General features: G+C 37.6%; 1 protein-coding gene and 1 long non-coding RNA gene across 7 annotated transcripts in view; both read right to left on the reverse strand.

Moving 5' to 3' along the window:
- LOC122571713 overlaps nucleotides 1-3,156 on the reverse strand; it is a 28,964-nt gene extending 25,808 nt beyond the window's left edge. For all 6 annotated transcript variants that reach the window (XR_006318195.1, XR_006318196.1, XR_006318197.1 and 3 more), the window contains exon 1: nucleotides 2,769-3,156. This is a non-coding gene — a long non-coding RNA (uncharacterized LOC122571713). The remainder of the gene's footprint in view (nucleotides 1-2,768) is intronic.
- Nucleotides 3,157-9,102: 5,946 nt separating this feature from the next.
- The window catches only part of LOC122571689, a 185,960-nt gene continuing 175,353 nt past the window's right edge, over nucleotides 9,103-19,709 (reverse strand). Inside the window, exon 5 of the mRNA XM_043735751.1 lies at nucleotides 9,103-18,888. Within this exon, the coding sequence (XP_043591686.1) occupies nucleotides 18,538-18,888 (351 nt within the window). The 3' untranslated portion in view covers nucleotides 9,103-18,537. The remainder of the gene's footprint in view (nucleotides 18,889-19,709) is intronic.

The following is a 19,709-nucleotide window of genomic DNA, read 5'->3' on the forward strand; positions in this document are numbered from 1 at the left end:
ATTCTGCAAGTAGTTAATTTGAAATTTAATATTAGAGTTCAGAGTTTTGAATACCTACAAAATCAATTGGAAAATCAAAGGGAAACTCGAAACTGACTCAACGTATGTGGCTCGAGTTTCAAGATGTTTCTGACAGTTCGTCTTTTACCGACAACGGCAAGATTTTTTAAGAGATTAGCGAACGTCAAACACACGCAGAGAATTCCCCTCTCTGGCTTTCCTCGAAGCTTGGAATTGTTTGTTCTTTCCCGATTCCCAGATACGCGTCTCCTTGCAGCCGCGACGCTCAGTTTGTTTGAGTTGGCGCCGCGGCGCACACTGCCGCAGAAATTGCAAATCCGTTCGGCCAACCGCGGCATCGTCCGGAAAGAAAATATCCAGATAGGTCTGTTTCGAACGTCTTCTCTGTTGCAACGATCTCTTTCGTTATCCGATTTTCCGATAAAATTACGTGTATACCGAATGAAAATTGGTTAAAAAGTTTATTCATCGATAATTTGTGAAATTTTAGCGATCATTTCACTTGCGTAAAATATATAAATCAAATAATATAAATGATAATAGCAGGATCAAAATAGAGTAAAATAGAAATATAAATAGGAGAAATTATGTTAAACGATTTGTTTGTACAATGGGTATAATTATTCTCTATAATTAGATCAATGATTTCTTACTGTATATAAGAGTGATATATCGTCTTAAGACAGTGTTTTCGAAACTACATAATTCTATTCTAACATTTAATAATTAATAACAAAATAAACGATCGTGATGAAGGTTTCTATAAAAATAATTGCGAGGCGAACCTCCAGAAAACACGTTGTACCTTTTTCGAGATTAGGAAACCAGGCATTAAGAACGCAAGCTTTTCGTATCTTTCTACCGTAAATTAATATAATAAATAATTAATAATTTTTAATGTTAAATCAAACGCAACAACCAAATTAAAGAATCAATGAAATATCAAGTTCTTTCAATCAACGAAACGAAATCATAAACGCTGTGAAACTCTTAGGCAACGCTCTAAATCGCAATTAAAAATTGCACGTTCAGAATGATTTTCCAAACATAAAGAGTTAATGATCAGGTTTCTCGATTTCAAAGTAACATCTATTGACACGAATAAATTCCTCTTCAAAACATACGAGAAAACCGAGCCATTTTATCGTTATCGATTCTTCAAATCTTTAGAACGTGTTCTGAAACTAATTTTACTAGTCCTGCAATTCTCAAACGATTATCGTATGAAAGTTGTATTTGTCAAGTGGTTTTATTTAAAGACACAGCGACGAATGATAAAATCGCTGGACCAAGGGAGAGAGACGTAACGACAAGAACGAAGAAGTCATTAGTACGTGCAATTACGAATATCCACGAATATCCGCAGATATCTTTGCGATCAGATTTAACTATTGCAACCTGCAATTTGCGTTTACTATGCACGAGAATTCGAAATAACACGTTGAATGCCACAGTGGCCATCGGTGAGCCACGTTACTAGATTTCTTAGGACAGTAGTAAGTAAATGATAAATCTCATTCGGCTCGAAACATTTTCAACAATGCGAATGATTTAAAATTAAAATTGCGAGAGAAGATAATTGCAAATACGATATATCTTGCAAAAATTAAACGTTATACCGTAGTATGTTTCAATCTATTGCAGCTCTCAAGAAAAGATATTCGTGCAACAGTCAATGGGTTAACGCGTAATCTTGAGAAAGATGACGACAACAAATATTCATATGGTAATGGAAATTCAGAGAAAAGGATAAGCATCATCGAGTTCTTGGAAGATTTGTTTCAGAAAAACTTTTGTTCGTTTGGTAGACTGTAGAAGATTGATCTATCACCTGTCACGATCTTTGTTTGAGAACGAGGAGAAGTATTTCGATTAATTTCATTGAAAAGCAACACAAATTTTGTAACATTATATAAAGTTTCGAAAAGCTAATTGGCATTAAGATTATAATTAAAATCGTTTTAGTTAGTAGGTTAGCTAGTTGCGCGGATCCAGTCTTGCGACGGCAACTGTATTTGATCTACGGCGCATGTAAAGCAACCGTATCTACATTTCTCGCCATATTCTTCACATATTATATTGAATGTACTAAAAGATACAAAAAAATCTACATTTACTACAATTTTCATTTGAAATTATTTTAAATCACTTTGAAAGGAAGTTCTGAATACGTCGAAACTTGTACACCACGTAGTTGCCGAAATGAAGATCGGAAGGAAGGGATGAAAAGTAAGGAAGAAATCGTGCAATAACAAATAAGGCAAACTCATGCAACTTTATGGGCTATACAGATCGAATTTTAATCTCACAGCGGATAAACCAAATACTACGATTAATTAAAACGTAATACGTACTTCTAACTGAACAAAATTCCATTGACTATTTAATCATTTCTTCAGTTTCCAAAAACCATTAACAAAACTACGAATTATCATAACAATCCCGTGACGTCTATATTCCAATAAATTTTTCCGCCAAACGTTATGCAAATTCTGACAATTAATTAAATCTACACGTGTAAACACGAATCTCTAGAATAGATTCACCGTAAAAAATAGATGTTACAAATTTCAATTTCCAACGATTCAGATCAACGTTGCACCAAGATCGCGACGATCGACGAGTTTCGTTGTCTCAAAAGATTACGACTCGGCGCGAGGATCGCTGAAGGATTTGAAACGAAGTTGAAAGTTCGAGCGCGTAAGCGATCGCTTCTGCAAGTCAGATTAAAAAGCGTAAAATCGTACCTGATTCGATGGCCAAGATGAAACGTGATCGAACGACTTATCACCGTGGAACGTCACTTGCCGTTGGTCGACTGGACAATTAGAAAATCCGTGAAAGTGGAAGTGAAGGTGGACGCCTTGATGCGAACTGACTGCGACGGTTTCATTCAAGAAGGCGTCGGCGGTCGTCGCGACGCCCCTCGCGCAAGCGCCACGGCGGTCATCTTTTTTTTCTTTCTGCCTCCTTTCGACGCACGCGCACGCACACTCGCGCCGTGTCGCTTACCGATTTATTCGAATTAATTGAAATATACTCTCGATATTAATAGGTAGGGACCACCGCTTCCGTTGCGTTGCATCGCGTTGCGTCGTGTCGCATCTTCGAGAAAAACAGATCCCTGCATTTCAATTAGCGATGGCATGGCGGCTCGTTTGAAGCGATGATTATAGAAATGAAACGCGGGGCAACTGTTATTATTTATTTTAGCCTCTCTTTGTTTTTTAAACACAAGCTTTAGTTCCTTCTTTGTATGTAGAACCTTTGGGTTAGTTATAGTTGTAGTATAGTACAGTATAGTTATATATAACAATATATATAGTAGTGTAGTATAGTTATAGTAAGTACATAGAAGCATATACAAAGCAATTTAGGTAGATATCGATGTTAAATTTAGTGGAAAAATTAGTATAGTTCGTATGGTTGTGCAGATTAAATACGAATACTGAGAAGAGTTTACTATTTAATGTGGTCGTCGGTATACAACACTTTACGATTATTTTACAAGCTTGTTTAATCATTTATGTCGTACATATTATACGTAGGAAATAATATTTTTCAGTATCTTGTGTAATTATTTATGTCACACGGACGTGCTTGCACATATGCTTTATCATTTTTTAACTTCGTACGTTTGTTTTCTTCGGTCCATTTTCTCTTTATTTTTTTCCACATTATTTTCCCGTTTACATTTCGCACGTTCTTTATCTGGCAATTCTTCTTTGTCTACATTCTACTTCGTACTTCGTATTTCCCAAATTATACGATTCACCTTGCCTCGTGTTTTACGCGTCATACTCTTTCATATTTTACGCTTCCCAAGCCAGTTGTTTCATTTTACATTACGCACGTTACATTACTCATTTTCGACCTGCTGCTATTTCCATTACATTTCTCATTTCCCACTTCATCTTCTTCCTGCCCCGTTTCTACCTCCAACTTCTATTTCATCCTTTTCCCTACCTTTGTCTTCTATAGATCACACAGCTTCTACATTCCTTTCACATCCAAATCTTCACTTTCGTATCAAATCAATTTCTCTTCTACATAAACGACGCGAAATATTGTATCTTACAAATCAATAAAATATCCCACAAGTTAAGATTTAATTTACACTATACGGCACGTATAGTCAACGGATAGTCGCGTAACGGAAACGTCGTGTAACAGCAACGTCACGTACCGGCACCAGCACGACGAAGCATTAAAACATGCGTTTTAGGTGAGACCATTCACACAATCCGTCACCGACCGTCACGTACTGACATCGGCATGACAGAACATTGAAACATGCGTTTTGAATGAGACCGTTCGCACTATCCGTCACTAATCGCTACGTGACGCTGCCGTTACGTGCCGATCCGTGCTGTATAGCGTACATTTCCTTTTATATATACGTTTATATATATTACTCAAATATTCCATGTTCGCTACTCACAATGCTACTCACAAGCAAAGGAATTGTCCTCGTCGATGGAAAGTCAGCACGAAACGTAGCGTTGAAATCAGCATCGAAATCACCACCAGATCACAGAATCAGAAATATGTCATTTAATAATCATCGTGAAAGTTTAAAATGGGAAAGTTTGAATATCAGAGTTGTCTCTGTATTGCTGCGAGTGGTTCGTTTCAATCGCTAGTAACGAAGGTGATTATAGATCAAATTTGGAGAGAAAAAGAAAGTTCATGGTGGATGGAATGTAGAATGAGTCGAATGTCGCCAGAAACTTGTGCCGGTCAAAAATAGACGTGGAATGACACGGGGAAGCGGATACCGTAATATTTTAGTGTCACCGAAATAAAACTGGGAGCCATCTGGCCAATTATACGAATGCATAAATTCGAACTGAATACCAGGCAGGAAAACAAACTACATAGTAATGTTTCATTCTTGTTCACGACTTCCGATCGATCGATCCTGTCTACCTACAAGTCGCTGGCACGTTCAACTCGCATCGTATTTGACAACATCGGTGAAGTTAAAGGATTTGTTTCAGGAAATCGAGTGTACCGATTATACGCCTCGAACATAGTTTCTATTCTCGGAATAAGCATCGAGTAGAAAGAAATAAGCTAATCTACAATCTTGATTGTTCAAGGAGTTTAGAGGAAAGATATTAAGACGACAAAATGTTTCAGAACCTTTTAAGGAAATTGTAATAGAAAATTTTATACGCTTACGAATACGGAAACATGGTACGTTTTAGAAGAATTGCTATAACTGAGAAAATACTCGATGTCCATATAAAAGATGAAGCGATAGTTTAGAAGGGGAACCGATTTTATTCGAATTAAAATTGAAGTGTGCCACGTAATAAACTAATCCTTGCGAAAATATTCCTCTAATATATACCAGACGTGGCAAAAATGTATCAAAAGCTGCAAAAATATATGAAATGCATAAAAGATATCCAGAATCTACTAAAAAAGAATATACAAAATATGGAAATTTTTAATTTTCCATGAGATCATCAAAAATATTAATAACGTAGGAAGTATATTTAAGTTCATACCGAAAACGTATTAAAAGGACAGTTTGAAAACAAAACAATTTCCTAGTTGTGAAATTTTGACTGTTTTATTATTACGGAACATGTGTCATCGACTGACTAAATTCGTTTGGAAAAGGAACACGAGAAATCGGAATATCGTAGCGGAGAGGAGTCGCAACGCTTGATCTGTTGAACGACACGCGAGGAATATTCTACTGGACGGTTGTGTTTAAACGTGTCTGATCCATCACCCTTTTCTACTTCGAATCGTATTTCGTGCTCGAAGACTACTGAAGAGGCTCGACGAGATCGGTCTGCAAATAAATCAGATACGCTAACGAGCCTCTGCTACATCTTGGATCATGCAACCTTGCACGAGATCTCTTTTTTTAAAACTAGTTCTATAATAAACTAGCACATTTCATTTCTACTCAAACGACCGTCAGTTTTCAATATTTATCAATAGCGATCGTTTAGTTAAAATAAAAATTGTAGTGAAACGTTAAATATTGTTTGATACCCTTTGAGACGAAAGAATGGTATTGCATATGCTTCGTGAGAGCTTTTCTTTTTCACTTCATTTGGAATTTCATTGGATAATTTTATTAAAATTTCAGGAAATAATAATGGTAATAATTTGTTGGAAGAATTTCAATTTCTTACAATTCTAATGTTCTACGTGTGTATTTAAAGATAATGGACAGAAATACTAGTGATCTCAGGTGACAAAAGTATTGTTTCCTTGTTACCAACAGCGGACAGTGTTTAATGAAGTGCAGGTAGAAAATCTGAAAAGTAGCAATTTCGAATAAATTTGCATTCATCGTCGCAGCATTTGTACCTGCCACTTATCATAATACGTGGTGGACAATGTTACTTTGAGTTCTATACACATTCCAATGAAACTGTCTTCGTAAATTTGTTAACTCACCGCTTCAACAAAGATATTTCTGTACATTACATGTACCGACACTAAAAATCTTGCAAAATATTAAGCAAACAGGTGCAAATAAGTACTGGTAATCGTATTTAGTATTGCTGAAACTTAACAGCACTCGATATTATTTAATAATAATGATATCAATACATTTCGCGTCATCGATTTTCTTACTATCATTTAATCGCTTGTCACTCAAAAAGGTATACAATTTCTGCACAAAACCCTTGTGCTTTGATTTGACATTACATTTTAGAAAAATAGGTATAACATCGTGTTATATTATACTAACGCGAAATATATTAATTATTTAATAATGAAATAAATAAACAACTATCTTATTTCATTACTTTTCTACAAAATATTACAGACTATTTTACAGGATAATCTTCAATTTTTGTATTTACATGATAGAAGTCGCCGATATATTAAACTATTATTGGTATTAAAATCCAGTTGTATAAAATATAGTAGAAAAGATACTTCAAACTAGCCATAGTAATCCATCCTAAGTAGTTGATGCAGCAAAAACTTTTCTGGCAAAGTTATCACTCAATTTCCTCTTCTACTATGATTCACAGGCCCCTATTTTTACGATCCTTTATTTTGCTCGGTTGTTCCAGAGTCACGTCGTATTCTTAACGCGAAAAGGGTTAGCCGGGTAAAGTGCGCTTCCGTTTGGGTGACGCGGCATTTCCGGCGCGCGCGCCCTCAACGTAAAGAGGTCAGTTGGTGCGCGAGTATCAGGAGAATTGGAAAGAGCGCGCGCGATCCAAGTAGCGAGCAGAGGATCGCGTACACAAGGGTAAAGCAGGGAAAGGCGTCTATTTCCGAACGAGCGTCGCTCCAAATTTAAACAACACCACCCGCCTGCGGTAGCTTCCACTTCCTCCCATCGCATCGCATCACTTTCGTTAAGCTGCTACCCATCACGTCTCGCGTTCATTAAGCCGATTAACCTCTAAGAACTAGGCACTCCGTTTAGGACATTGGCCTCCTCATCCCTCGTTATATATTTTCTCCGTGTCGTACAAATGGTCGACAAAGAAAATTTAGTAGTTCAACCATCTAGAAAAAAATAGTTCGTGCATTTATAGATTCCATAACCTTGCTGCGTTTCTTTTTCGTCATTATCGAGTCAATCGTAATTGTTTAACGTTTAAACGTATGGCAGATTTGTGCAAAATATGAAAGAACTATTTATTATTGCTAGACATAGGATCTTTTGTTTCAATTTTATAGTCAAAGTTTCCTTAAGACATTGAAAGTCTTTAGGCATATGTATTAAAATACGAGTAAGCTTGTAGTATGAAAATGCAAGATAGGACTCTTTCAAGGAATTTAAGTATTTGGTATTCTTCTTTGCTTATCCTTCTTCGTTGTATCGTATTCGATATAATAAGTCGGCTTCCAGTTAGCGTAGTTGATCGAGTACTACTTTTAATATTCTTTTCTACATGTATTAAGTTCAAGTATAAAGATGGAATAATTATACATTGCAATATGCAAATATGATCTTAACATGGAAGTTTAGAGTTATAACGATAATATGCTACAGGTATTGGGTCGTTCAAAAATGTTATTCTTATGAATTTAATGTTGTATTTTTATTATAAATTTTATTGTTAAAACTTATTACCATAAATATAAATGAATGTAATTAATGTTATATTTTCCGGTGTATTTTTAATATATTAAAATTTAGTAGTACACAAATTTTTAATTATTCCAGCAATTTAAGCGGCCGAATCGCTAAATTTCGACTACGGCCCAATGAACGTCGTTTTATTCACACCAATGATCTTTCATGTTGGAAATTTAGTGTTTCGACGATTGGTATTACATTCTCCTCGTATAATGTTTCACGACAGTATTTCTGCTTCCAAAGATTATTTTTATCGAACCAAATTCGGTGCAGTATAAAGATGATTTATTTTGACTCATTCTCTTTCTCTTTTTCGCTGAATGAAAGTAGAACAATTTTTACTCTGTCTCTATAAAGGTTTTTGATAGACGTGTTGGAGAGGACTGAATGAACGTGACGACAATTTTAGTTACGCGAAACGTTCGGTTCATTTATATTGGCATATGCAGATATATATAAATAGATCTGTATTGTCATAAACGAGGGGGAGGATAGATGTTATATCATTGACTAAATACGGGGTAGACCTGACGTTATATATGATTTTATGTCTTACGCTCTGAAATACCGACCTTGAAAAAAATCAAATTATTCCTTACGCCCTCTGCGATTTTCCACGGCAAATACAGGAATTACATATATATATATATATGCATGTATCACCATAGAGCATGGTATCGTGGACAAGTCCCGTATCTCGTCTGTGATTTTTTATGCTAGAAAAGAACTGAGAAATACCGACTGAGCAATTTGAACACGTGGATCGATCTGTTAACGTACTACTCAACTTTGCGATAAAAGTCGATAAAACAGTGCGAATACTCCAAATACACAGAGATACTACGTACAAATTGAGTCTCGTTAATCGAAATAAAAATTTATCTTCCAAGTAACATAATTCTTTACAGTTCTAATCAATTACTTTCAAACATATGATAAATGTTGCATACATCGATGAACAACAATTTCAATGGGAGAAAAGAACATCATGAAACAGTTGTGTATTTTTTTTCAAAATTGTTTTCTTTATTTTGTAGAAAACTGCGTGATAAGTACACCAATAATCTTGCAATGTTGAAATGTTGCCGATTCATACAGGGGGCACGAAGGGGACTGTCCGGAGCAAGTTCTTCCAAGTGAATTACGCTCGTTATTGGTCAACAGTCTTTTAGTTTCATTTTCTAATTTTCGCGCCGCTCCTGGTCCGAACAGCCTCCGAGAGGCCCGGGTTATTGAGTTTTGCTGTTACTAGCAAGCCAGAGCAGTGAACAACGAACATCATTATTTTTTTTTTCTTTCCTATGTGGTACAATTGGTATAATTCTACTGTATAAAAAATCGTTTATTTTGCTCGCGAGTCGGAGACACGTTAGAAGGAAACGCGAGATTCGACGCGTGATCGAGACAATTAATAAAAATAACGAAAGCAGAGAAAAAGAAAAAAAGAAGAGAAAAATGGAGCGTAAGAAGGGACAAGGAGCGTGAAGGCGGATGCTTCGCGCGTCGATTTCGAATCTCGCGCCGCTTCGAGCGTTCTCTACAACGCGGCTGGCGCGACTTTCGAATTACGTAAACCGTTTTTCATACTTTTTTCTTCGAGATGACTCGTTTTTATTTTATGTTATTTTTACTTTACTCTTATTTTTATTTATTTATTCATTTATTTTTTTTTTTTTGGTAGAAGCGATCTACTACTTTAAATGACACTGTTTCTACAACATCGATCGATTACCTTGAAAAAAGATTCTCCAATTTCCCACTCGCATATTTTCTTTTTCTCTCTCTCTCTCCTGCTCGTACATCACGACAACGAAACGATGATTATTCGATTCAAATGACATACGTTGGCTAGTGTGGTTCTTTTTTTCCTGTTACGTCTTTTTTTTTTTTAATTAGTTCCTTAATCTTCCAGTTGCACGTGTTTCCATTCTCTCTTTACACGCACGCACGCACGCACGCACGCATCTCCTTTTCTTTTGGTACCTTTGTTCCTACCAAAGATATTTAATTTTTCCAACCCATGATCTTTAAATTCTCTCTATTCAGGACCATAAACCTCCGTTCACTCGATTTCTAACGAGTACCAAAAGATCCGCCCTATAAGACACTGCGTCCCCGAGAAACCACGAGACGGTCGAAAATTTTGATTCTCAGATTTGCATCCATATCAGTCTGCGGGTCTGTGTGCATTTATTTATAATATAACTCTCCCGTATCTCGATCTATTATATTTTTTTTCTTTTTTACTTTGATTACCTAATAACGTAAACAAATGAAAAAAGAGGAAGAAGACATAATTTATTATATACCACGGTGTGAGACACGGATCAAAAACATGGAATGGCTGTCTCGATGTTTCATAGAATTGTGAAACACAGAAACAATGAAAACAGGACAAGATGGAGCACCGAGACGCCATATCGATCTATATCTCAAAATTTCTCGCCGTGGTATTTAAGACTAGACACACCAATCTTATCGACAATACGACAATAATTACATCTTCGAGGAAATAACCGATAATCTAACGTCGAATTTCGATAATATGTATAATTCTCGCGCTAGAGAAAATGACGGACGTGGATCGTCCGAGAATTTCCGAACACATCGTTTAATCACAAATCGCGCCTACGTAAAATGGATTCCCCGCCATTTTTCGGGAAAAAATCGATGAAACGACGACAGATCGATTTCATCGTCCGACAGGACGCGCATGGCTTAGCATGACTAGATGGACCGGAAGCGGCCAGGTTGACGAAGAACTTGGCTCAAATACATATTCAATTTGGGACACGCGCGATATCGTTTGGTCGATCAACCTGAACTTCCGTGAAGACGTACACGGAGACGGTGAGGAGAAGACGAACGGGCTTTCGTTCGCTTTGACGCTCAAAAATAGTTTCTTTCGTATAAGATTTTTTCCTTCTTTAAGAAAATTTCCTTATTTCTTTTCTAAGCAGCGACTAATCAGTACATAGAGTGGCTCATGAAAGTATGTATATGTATATATATACATATATTTGAACACTTATAGAAACCTTTTACGATCTTTAAACATCATATCATATAAATCGTCCAATAAGTTGGTGCCACACATCATTTTTTAAGTATTTATATCATATACTTATAAACCTATATATCAATGTATGAACGTAGTATAGGAGGACGAGTGTGATGAGTCTGTGATTGCGTGAGAATGGAAATTATGAGTGAATGAGATTGTATGAACGTGTCTCAAGAGTACAAATAGTTCATACAATGTGAAACAGTTAAAATAGAATTACGAATGGCGATAAAATGAAAGAATAGAAAGATCTTTTCTAAATATCAGCTGACAGTCGATTATGGAATATTCAAAACTTTAGACCATTGTATCGATGAACTTTCTGTTTCACGAATTACAGATCACGAATTTTGTCCATATTTACGTAAGATTGTCCTAAGACACGTGGCCGATTTTCAAAGTTAAAACGATGGAACACCAGTTTCACTCTCACAAGCGAAATAAATGTCGTTTATAACAATTATTACTAGACTTTCCTTTATGAAAGTTATACAACGCTGCAGCGTCAATGGAACTTGAAAATGTTTCACGTAACAAATATAATATAACACACGAAAGTTTCCGAATACTTTCCTGAGCCACTGTAGATAGATTCTTCGTCTAAATTTTTCCTAAAGTATAATTGATTCTAACCGATTTATTATCAAGAAGATACGACCATGATTTTTTTCAGGATATTACCGATCCATAGCCGTAACTTTTCGATTAAATAGCTGCTGTGAACGTCAGAGTATCGATTATCGATCCAGCGAGCTAATCTGTCGAAAGTACGCTGCCAGAAAGCAATCTGCGCAAATGGAAAACGTTTCCTTCGTCTTTTTCAATATCGACAAGATAGCTAGCCCGTCGTCGTTCCACACAGCCTAATTGCCGGTGATTTTCAGCGAAAGGCCACGATAGATCGATCTCGTCGCTCCAGCTGGATCGCCTAATGAAAGCTCGAGCGTCCCATAACGAATTATTAACCCATTGAGCATCGAACAATCGCTTGTTTTTTTTTTTTCTTTTTTTATAAAATTAAAGACGAACGTATTTTTGTTTGTTAATCTTCTGTATTCCTTCGAAACGATCAAATCGAAATAAAAGATAATGTCGGCGAAATATTAATATCGCAAATGTTACGAAACATTGGCGTTAAACATGTTGAAAGGTATTAATATTAAAAAGAATTTGCGATAATATAAACTGATGGAAAGAAATTGCAAATGAAATGTTTCGTCAATACAATTTTCACGCTTAATGGGTTAAAAAGACACCACGATACACACACCTCGAATTAATTATTAAGAATGCTAAAGTTCAATTAATCAAACTTCCTTTCTTACTTTCGCGTAAATCAAAAAATCACAAATTCGCCTAAACGTTTTTTAATCTAAAACTCCGCTTCGTCGACGGCCCTTAAAAAATTCGATCTAATTCAATAACAATATTCTCTCTCAATTATTTTTTTCTTTTTCTTTTTTTTTTTTTAATATTTTCTAATCGTTTTAATTTAACCGAGAGTTGCACAAGACCCTTTTTTTTTTTTTTGGATTTAGTCATACCTTTTCGTACCTTTCCCATTTCTTGCACGCTCTGCTTCTCTTTCTCTTGTTCACACGTCCATGCACGCACACTCAGGCACACGTACAATCATTCTGTCGCGTCTTCTCGTCGATTGCTCTCTCGTTCAATCGCGAGGGACCGTATATTCTCTCGTTAGTCCGCTGTTGTTCGTTCTTCGCGTGTCTCTCGATTACCTCTTTCTCGTTCCTACTTCTTTCTCTTCCCTTCGACTTCACGCTCTCACTCTTTCGCGCTCGTTCTCTTCCTTTTTTTTTTTTTTTTTTTCGAATAACGTTTCATCTTTCTTTCTTTCTTTACATAGAGAAATACGATTAATCTTCATCACCTAATATTGCATGCGCGTGAACACATTTTTCTTTTTATTTTTTTAATCTTTTCTTTTTTTTTCGTTAACGATGGAAAAAAGCTTGCGTCTGTTCGCGGTTTAAAAACCACGAGTGTCGTGTGTAAAACTACCCGGGCATTGTTTTTTGGTTCTCTCCAAACAACTTCTGATTTCGTCTGTGAGCACACGTACATGCAGAACGATCTCTCGTACGTGTGCACACACAGGACCGACCGACTGTGTACGCTTCTTTCATCGGCATTTCCATTCTTTTTCGCTTTTTCTTCGCTTGCTTTTTTTTCAACGCTTACCTATACATATTCGACGCCTAAAACGTGCCTCTTCTACGGTGTTTCTTTTTCGTTTCGTTATTCGCTTCTTTTCTTCAATTCTCATTTCACGTGAGACGGGATCGTTCGAACGTTCGTTTCAATCTCGATGTTTGAAAAATACATGAAATATAATTAACACAGATAGATAATATTAATAAATAGAGGGTTTTACATAGAATATTCGAAGTAACGAGTATGCAGGGAATAAAATGGACGAATTTTCTTGAGATAACGGTTTCAGAAATTTGGAAAGTTTAGAAAGGAGACTCGTGTCCTGCGTGAGCCGAGAATCGAAAGGAAAGAGCTGTCGATGATTCGTTTGCAATGTTACCCCTTCGTCGAAACGGTTTTTCTTTTCTTTCTCTTTTTAAATGATTACAATAATTGGTGACTTCTCATGAGATACTTGAGTAGTTTCGCTCTGTCCCGAGGTCGAGAACCGAAGTCGATACCGCCATTTTGCTCGTCTACACGCCAAATATCGTGTTTAACAAATTCCCTTTACAAATATACATTTTTCATTCCTCCTTTCCTTGGAGAAACCATTCAGTTTATTATTATGCACTGAAATTGCACGCGCGTACAATTTCAGTTTCGAATATAGCTTTTATTTCTATCAGATTGCCGTGGTGGTTCTGTACTTTTGTATTTGGTAAGAAGATTGTACTTTGTCGAGGTGTCGAAGGCCTTTCTGGTGAATCGTTATTTTATAAGAGAAAATTAGCGTTAGCTGATGCGTAATTGTCTACGTTTGAAAGATAATTTCAATAAAAATACTATTATTTTCTTTCATACTTTACTTTTTTTTTTCTTTACGTATTCCCTTTTGTCCCTTTATTTCGAGAAAAATATCAAAGTGTGTAAAAAATTACGCTCGTGAGTCTCTTTCGATCGTAGGAAAACACTAAATTCGCCATACCATTTCACTCTCTCTCTCACTTAAAGCTTCCATGTCACTTTCGTCTTAGCGATTATAACGATTACGAAAGTCTATCTTAAATTAACAATGTCATGGCTATCGAGTAAAAAATCATTTCGATACTGAGTTTCAAAATCGATAGAAATCTATTTGGTACGTGCAGGTATCCGGGAGCATAGAAAATAATTTTCTTTCTTTCTTTCTTTTTCTTCCCCCCTCTCTTTCTCTTTTTCCCTTTACCAAACTTTCCGCCTTTTTTCGAGAAAAAGGATCTCAGGAACACTGTGTCGATGGCGTGCTCCACGGCACGCCCAATTAACCTGTTAACCGGGTTCTCCATTAATTAGAAACTTGCTTAATCGAAAAACGAAAAATTAATAAAAATGCGTCGATTTCGTTCGGGTGGATCTTAGTTAGAGGCGAGTCAAAATCTGACGTTTGAAATGGGACAGCGAAACTCGAATGAATTCGGTTTGGGCGTTAAAACTTCGAAAAATTGTAAAAACTGAGATCTCACGACTCACAAAATTCGAAATGTTTATTGTTTCTCTTCGATCTCTAAGAAACATTTATCTTACAATTGGTAAGAAGTTAGGAATTTTTTCGCGGAAAATCAAATTATTTATCGATGAAATCCTTCCAATTAAAACGAGTTTAAAGGCTGAATATAAGTTCAATTGGGTTATTATTAGTCGAAATGAAATTCATCTTCGAATTTCGAAGGATTTTAGTCGTTGCAAATGAACATTACAGAGGAGGAGTGCGATAAGTCAGCATTTTTCATTTTCTGTACAGGGGGGCAGTTTCGAAATTCAGTAGGTGGAAAATATTTGGAATAGGAAAAAAAGGCCTAGGTCTGATATTCGAATGTGTAGAAGTTTATTAGTCTACTATGAAATTATTCGTAACAATTTGGGAAAGAATATTTGATTTTGATCGATTTTTAGTCGGTTCTCGTTCGTCAATTTATCAAATAATTTCACGAGCTAGTCTTGCTATTTGATTCCAGCGGTAAAATTGTCGAATCAGTCGAAACGATTTTTTTTATTAAAGTCTCAGATTTTTTTATTAAATGTCGGACGTGTGTCTTTTTCCCAATTTTCTTATTCAATTAATTTAAAATGTATTTCTTTCCGTAATATCAAACTATCGAATACATTACGATATTGCTTTTTAAATAATTAGATATACCTTTGGTATTTCACAAAACTCGATCAATCTATTACCTATTTTAAAGATGTTTAGTCTCTTCATGTTCATCTATGTTATATTAAAATATTAAAATATTAAAATATTAAAATAAAATGTTCGATAAAAACATACTCAGATTTTCATCTCTCTCCTATAACGTACTTTTAATAAAAATGATACGACACGTGCAGGATAATATCTAAATAGACGAGTTATTTTATCCAAAAAATTTGCAATCTGAATGACGAGTGAACTTTCCTTGTCTTCCCCGGTTAATAGGTTAATAGTTAATCGTCTAACGATACACCTAACGCACCATTAGGCATATCTAAATCTAAACAAGTTACCGTAAATCCTAACCGTTCTTTCGAGGCAATCTCCACGGCGATCTAAATGGAAACTTTTATTGTTTTTTCTATTTTTTTTTTTTTTCGTGGCAGTTGAAAGAAAACGGGGAAACGAAGCCGGTCGTCGACTCTCGGTTCGTCGTCAAGGCAGATCTCGTCCTATTTTCATTTCTTCTTTTCTTTCGAAAAACTGAAGCCTTATCTATCTGAATAATAATAAAGTAGCGTTTATATCGTGCGAGCCATTCGAAACACGGCGAGACGCGGTAGCAGTACATTCTTCGAGCATCGCGACGCTCCCTTCGATCTCTCTTCTAATTTTTATCTCTTTACAACCTCTTTGTCCACGATTCGCGATCATCCCATTTCAATTCTTTCATCTTCCACTCGTTACCAATCACTAAAACGTGAATACCGATCTGTTCTTTCAAAAATATCCCGAAAGCTTCGATCAAGCGTTCTATTCCCTCTTCCTGTACGGAGAGAAAAAAGAAAGAAATTGGATAATCGACGAATTCGATGGCCAACCATGATATAAAGAGACGTATAGTACTTTATCATTTTCTTTTCGCCCTCTCTATTCATTTGTTTGCCGATCAAAGAAATCGAAGGATCGATCGTGACGCTCGAGAGCGATTTTCTCCTTTTTTGTCAATGTTTCGTTTCGTTTCTTTGTTTGTTTTTCTTTCTTTCTTTTGTTCTTTCGCATCCAGAAGAAATGTCACAGAGGCCTTGTCGAAAAGCGTAACGCGTGTCCCATAGCGATTTCGTACGGCCCGTCTAACTCGTGTTTATGCGTGGTGTGAAGGTTTATTACTTTTTAATCAAGTATATAGAGCATATCATTTTTAGTCGTAATAATTATATCGATATTGAACTACCTAACCTAATATTTACAAAGTTTCTTCTTCATCATCATCATCATCTTTTTGTTTTTTTTTTTTTTATTAACGCTCTTGGCACTACTTTTCCTCTCTCTGGTTTCCTTTCATTCGTTTCTTTCTTTTTTTCCTCATTTCTCATTTACACACAGCCTTCCATAGAATCGCGCCGCATCAGTCATTCAGAAAATCCCTTTCCTTCTCGCTCTTCGCGTCACGCGTTCCTCTCAATGATATTACCACGCTCTTCCTCCCTTGCTTCGATTCTCTGTCTTTCTCCATTTCTTCTCACTTCTGGACCCGTTTTTCACACGGATACGTGCTCCGCGTATTTTCATGCACGGGCGCGCGCGCATACACACATACACACGCATACATACATACATACATACATACGTCATACATACATACATACACAGAACGCAAACAATTGACGCGAATCATTCACACGCGGATACATTCATTTTATTCTAGCGTGTGTCGCGGCGTTGTCCGCTTCTCCACGTTTTCTCCGCTTCGTCGTGTGCCTCTCTCTCTCTCTCTCTCTCTCTCTCTCTCTCTCTCTCTCTCTCTCTCTCTACAAAGACACGCTCCATCGCGAATTATCGCCAATAAATAATTTACTAAGTCTTTTTCGCAGCGAAACGAAACTCGATGATGAGAAATATCGTCCCGTTGGTCTGTGGTGTCGCGTCTTGGGTCGGCAGCAAACGGGCAGCAAACTCTGTCGGCTTATGATTGCTACATCGTGTATTTTCCATGGCCAGCTTCCTATCGCGTACATTGCTTCATGGTGTCTCGTGTTTTCCCCCCCAGGAACAAAACCTGTCACTCTCTGCGTTACTTGTGGCTGGTGCTGCTTTACGGATCGTACCTTTGCGTCTATTCTCCTCTTAAATTCTTCATAGGCCTCACTTAGTATTTTTCTATCGTCCCTTTTTACTTCCATTCTTATCCGTGTTCCTTGCTTCCGTACACGCCTCGACTGATTCGTTTTCGATCCGATTCGTTTGGTGCCTCAACGGCCCACCCTCAATTCACCCTTATCCAATCTCATTAGCTGCGTTAATAAACTAACCTTGTCTCTAAATAACTTTGGAATCGTCTGAGATCTAGGCTAGAGACTGGCCGATGTATCGCAAGGTATCGAGCACCGGAAGCACCGAAGGGAACAGACCCACGAAAGCAGCACTCTTCCTCTCTCCTTCTTTCTCTCTCTTCATCTTCATCAGCCTCCGGGCGAGGACGCTGTTCCAAAAAAAAAAACCATGCTGAAGGACCATCCAAAGCTGTGCAGTCCAAAGGAGGATCTACAGCTGCGGCGGTGGTGGTACAAGTAGGATGTTGCAGGAGGAGAATCGTTGTATGAAATTCTTCTCTTCGTCTTCTCTTCTCCTCTCTCAGGTGGTAGCGTTTTTTATCTGTCGGCGAGATTCTCCGCGCAGCCGATCCACGACCGTAGTAACAACGTGGTAGACGTATTCGTCAGCTGGCCGAACCCGTACGAACGTTTCTCCTGCGAGTCAGTCTTGAGGGATCCTCGACGGGTCGAGAATTCTCGAGGAGGGCAGAACAAGTACGACGACCTTGCTGGCAGTGTCAGAGGCAACAGCAGCGTCCTTGTGCCGTATGTCGTCGACCCGTTCCTCTGTCTTTTCTTCTCGTTGTCCCGCCACGATTTTTGGAATGGCTCGTCGCCTCTTCCACGAGATCCTTCGTCGTCCGTCGACCTCGAGGAATTCGCTGCTATTCGACGTCGTTGGGCTTGTTTGCTGCGTGACCTCAAGCGCTCTTCTTCTTGGCCGTGCCTCGGATCAGACGCGCTGTTTCTGCTGTTGTTGTTGTTCTTGTTGCTGACTCTCGTCGGTTTCGCAGGGAACCATCGTTAGGCTGGACAGGTTGCTCAAGTTGCTACTAGATTCGGAATAACTGGACAAGGTAGGTCGTCTGGGCGGCGGCGGCACCACTACGGCAGGCGTCGAGCTCCCAGGACTAGGGAACTTCCGGAACACCCTCAACAAGGAACTGCCGGCGCTGTGGCACCGAACTATACGATCCGGCGCGTCCAGCAACGCGGACTGGCTTCGGTAAGGCGGAGGGCTCTCGCTGTCGAACACCGTCCGGTTTGGTGGTGGTCGCACACACTTCTGGTAAATCTCGCTCTCCTGAAAATCGAACATTTCAGTTTAGGTCTTCGCTTCAATTTATTCGTATTTTTAGGAAAATTTAAATATTACAATAGACAGATGCACTTTGCATATTTTATACATTTTCCTGTATCGTGTACATTCTACGTATTTTCGCAAGTGTTTCATACATGTAATCCGATCTTATAAGGTAGATTTTTGGAAATTTCGGAAGCACACGGCGATGAGACGAAGTGGATAGATAGTTGAAAGTATAACGAAACAAAATCGGATAGAATGAAGCTTTGAAATAATCACTGGAACTGAAATTGACAATTTGCAGTCTAATCTTCCATATACGTACGGATAAACAAAAATTTCAATTCCAACGCTCAAACACGATCGATCTTTCGGAAATGCTTTTGGAAGAATTAAGTAAATGCTTGTAGGCGCCCCGAACATCCATCCATCAAGAAGGAAAGAACAAAGTAAAAAAAAAAAAAATTCATATTTGGTTTTCGCGAAAGTGGTGCGCGACACTGTGGGCAGAGTATCGTAAACAACCCTTCGACATACAGCGTCACCAGAGGCGACGTTTTCGTTCGGATATAAACGTAGCAGGGCGGTGAAACGTTTATTTCGCGGCAGTTCGCCAAAAATCGAAAACCGATTTCATCTGCGCGTTTCGTTCGCGATCGTGACACCAGTCAATCGAGTGAAATATCTATATCTCGAACGGTCGTCGACATTCGATTCGTAAAATGATGGCACGCTTCCATGAGAAGGGTAAAACAAATTTCACGTACAAAAAAATATTCGAAGGGACGGAAACGAATTTTACAAGTTAGAAGATGCGAGCT

Source organism: Bombus pyrosoma, linkage group LG10, assembly GCF_014825855.1.
Source record: "Bombus pyrosoma isolate SC7728 linkage group LG10, ASM1482585v1, whole genome shotgun sequence".
Lineage (NCBI taxonomy): Eukaryota > Metazoa > Arthropoda > Insecta > Hymenoptera > Apidae > Bombus > Bombus pyrosoma.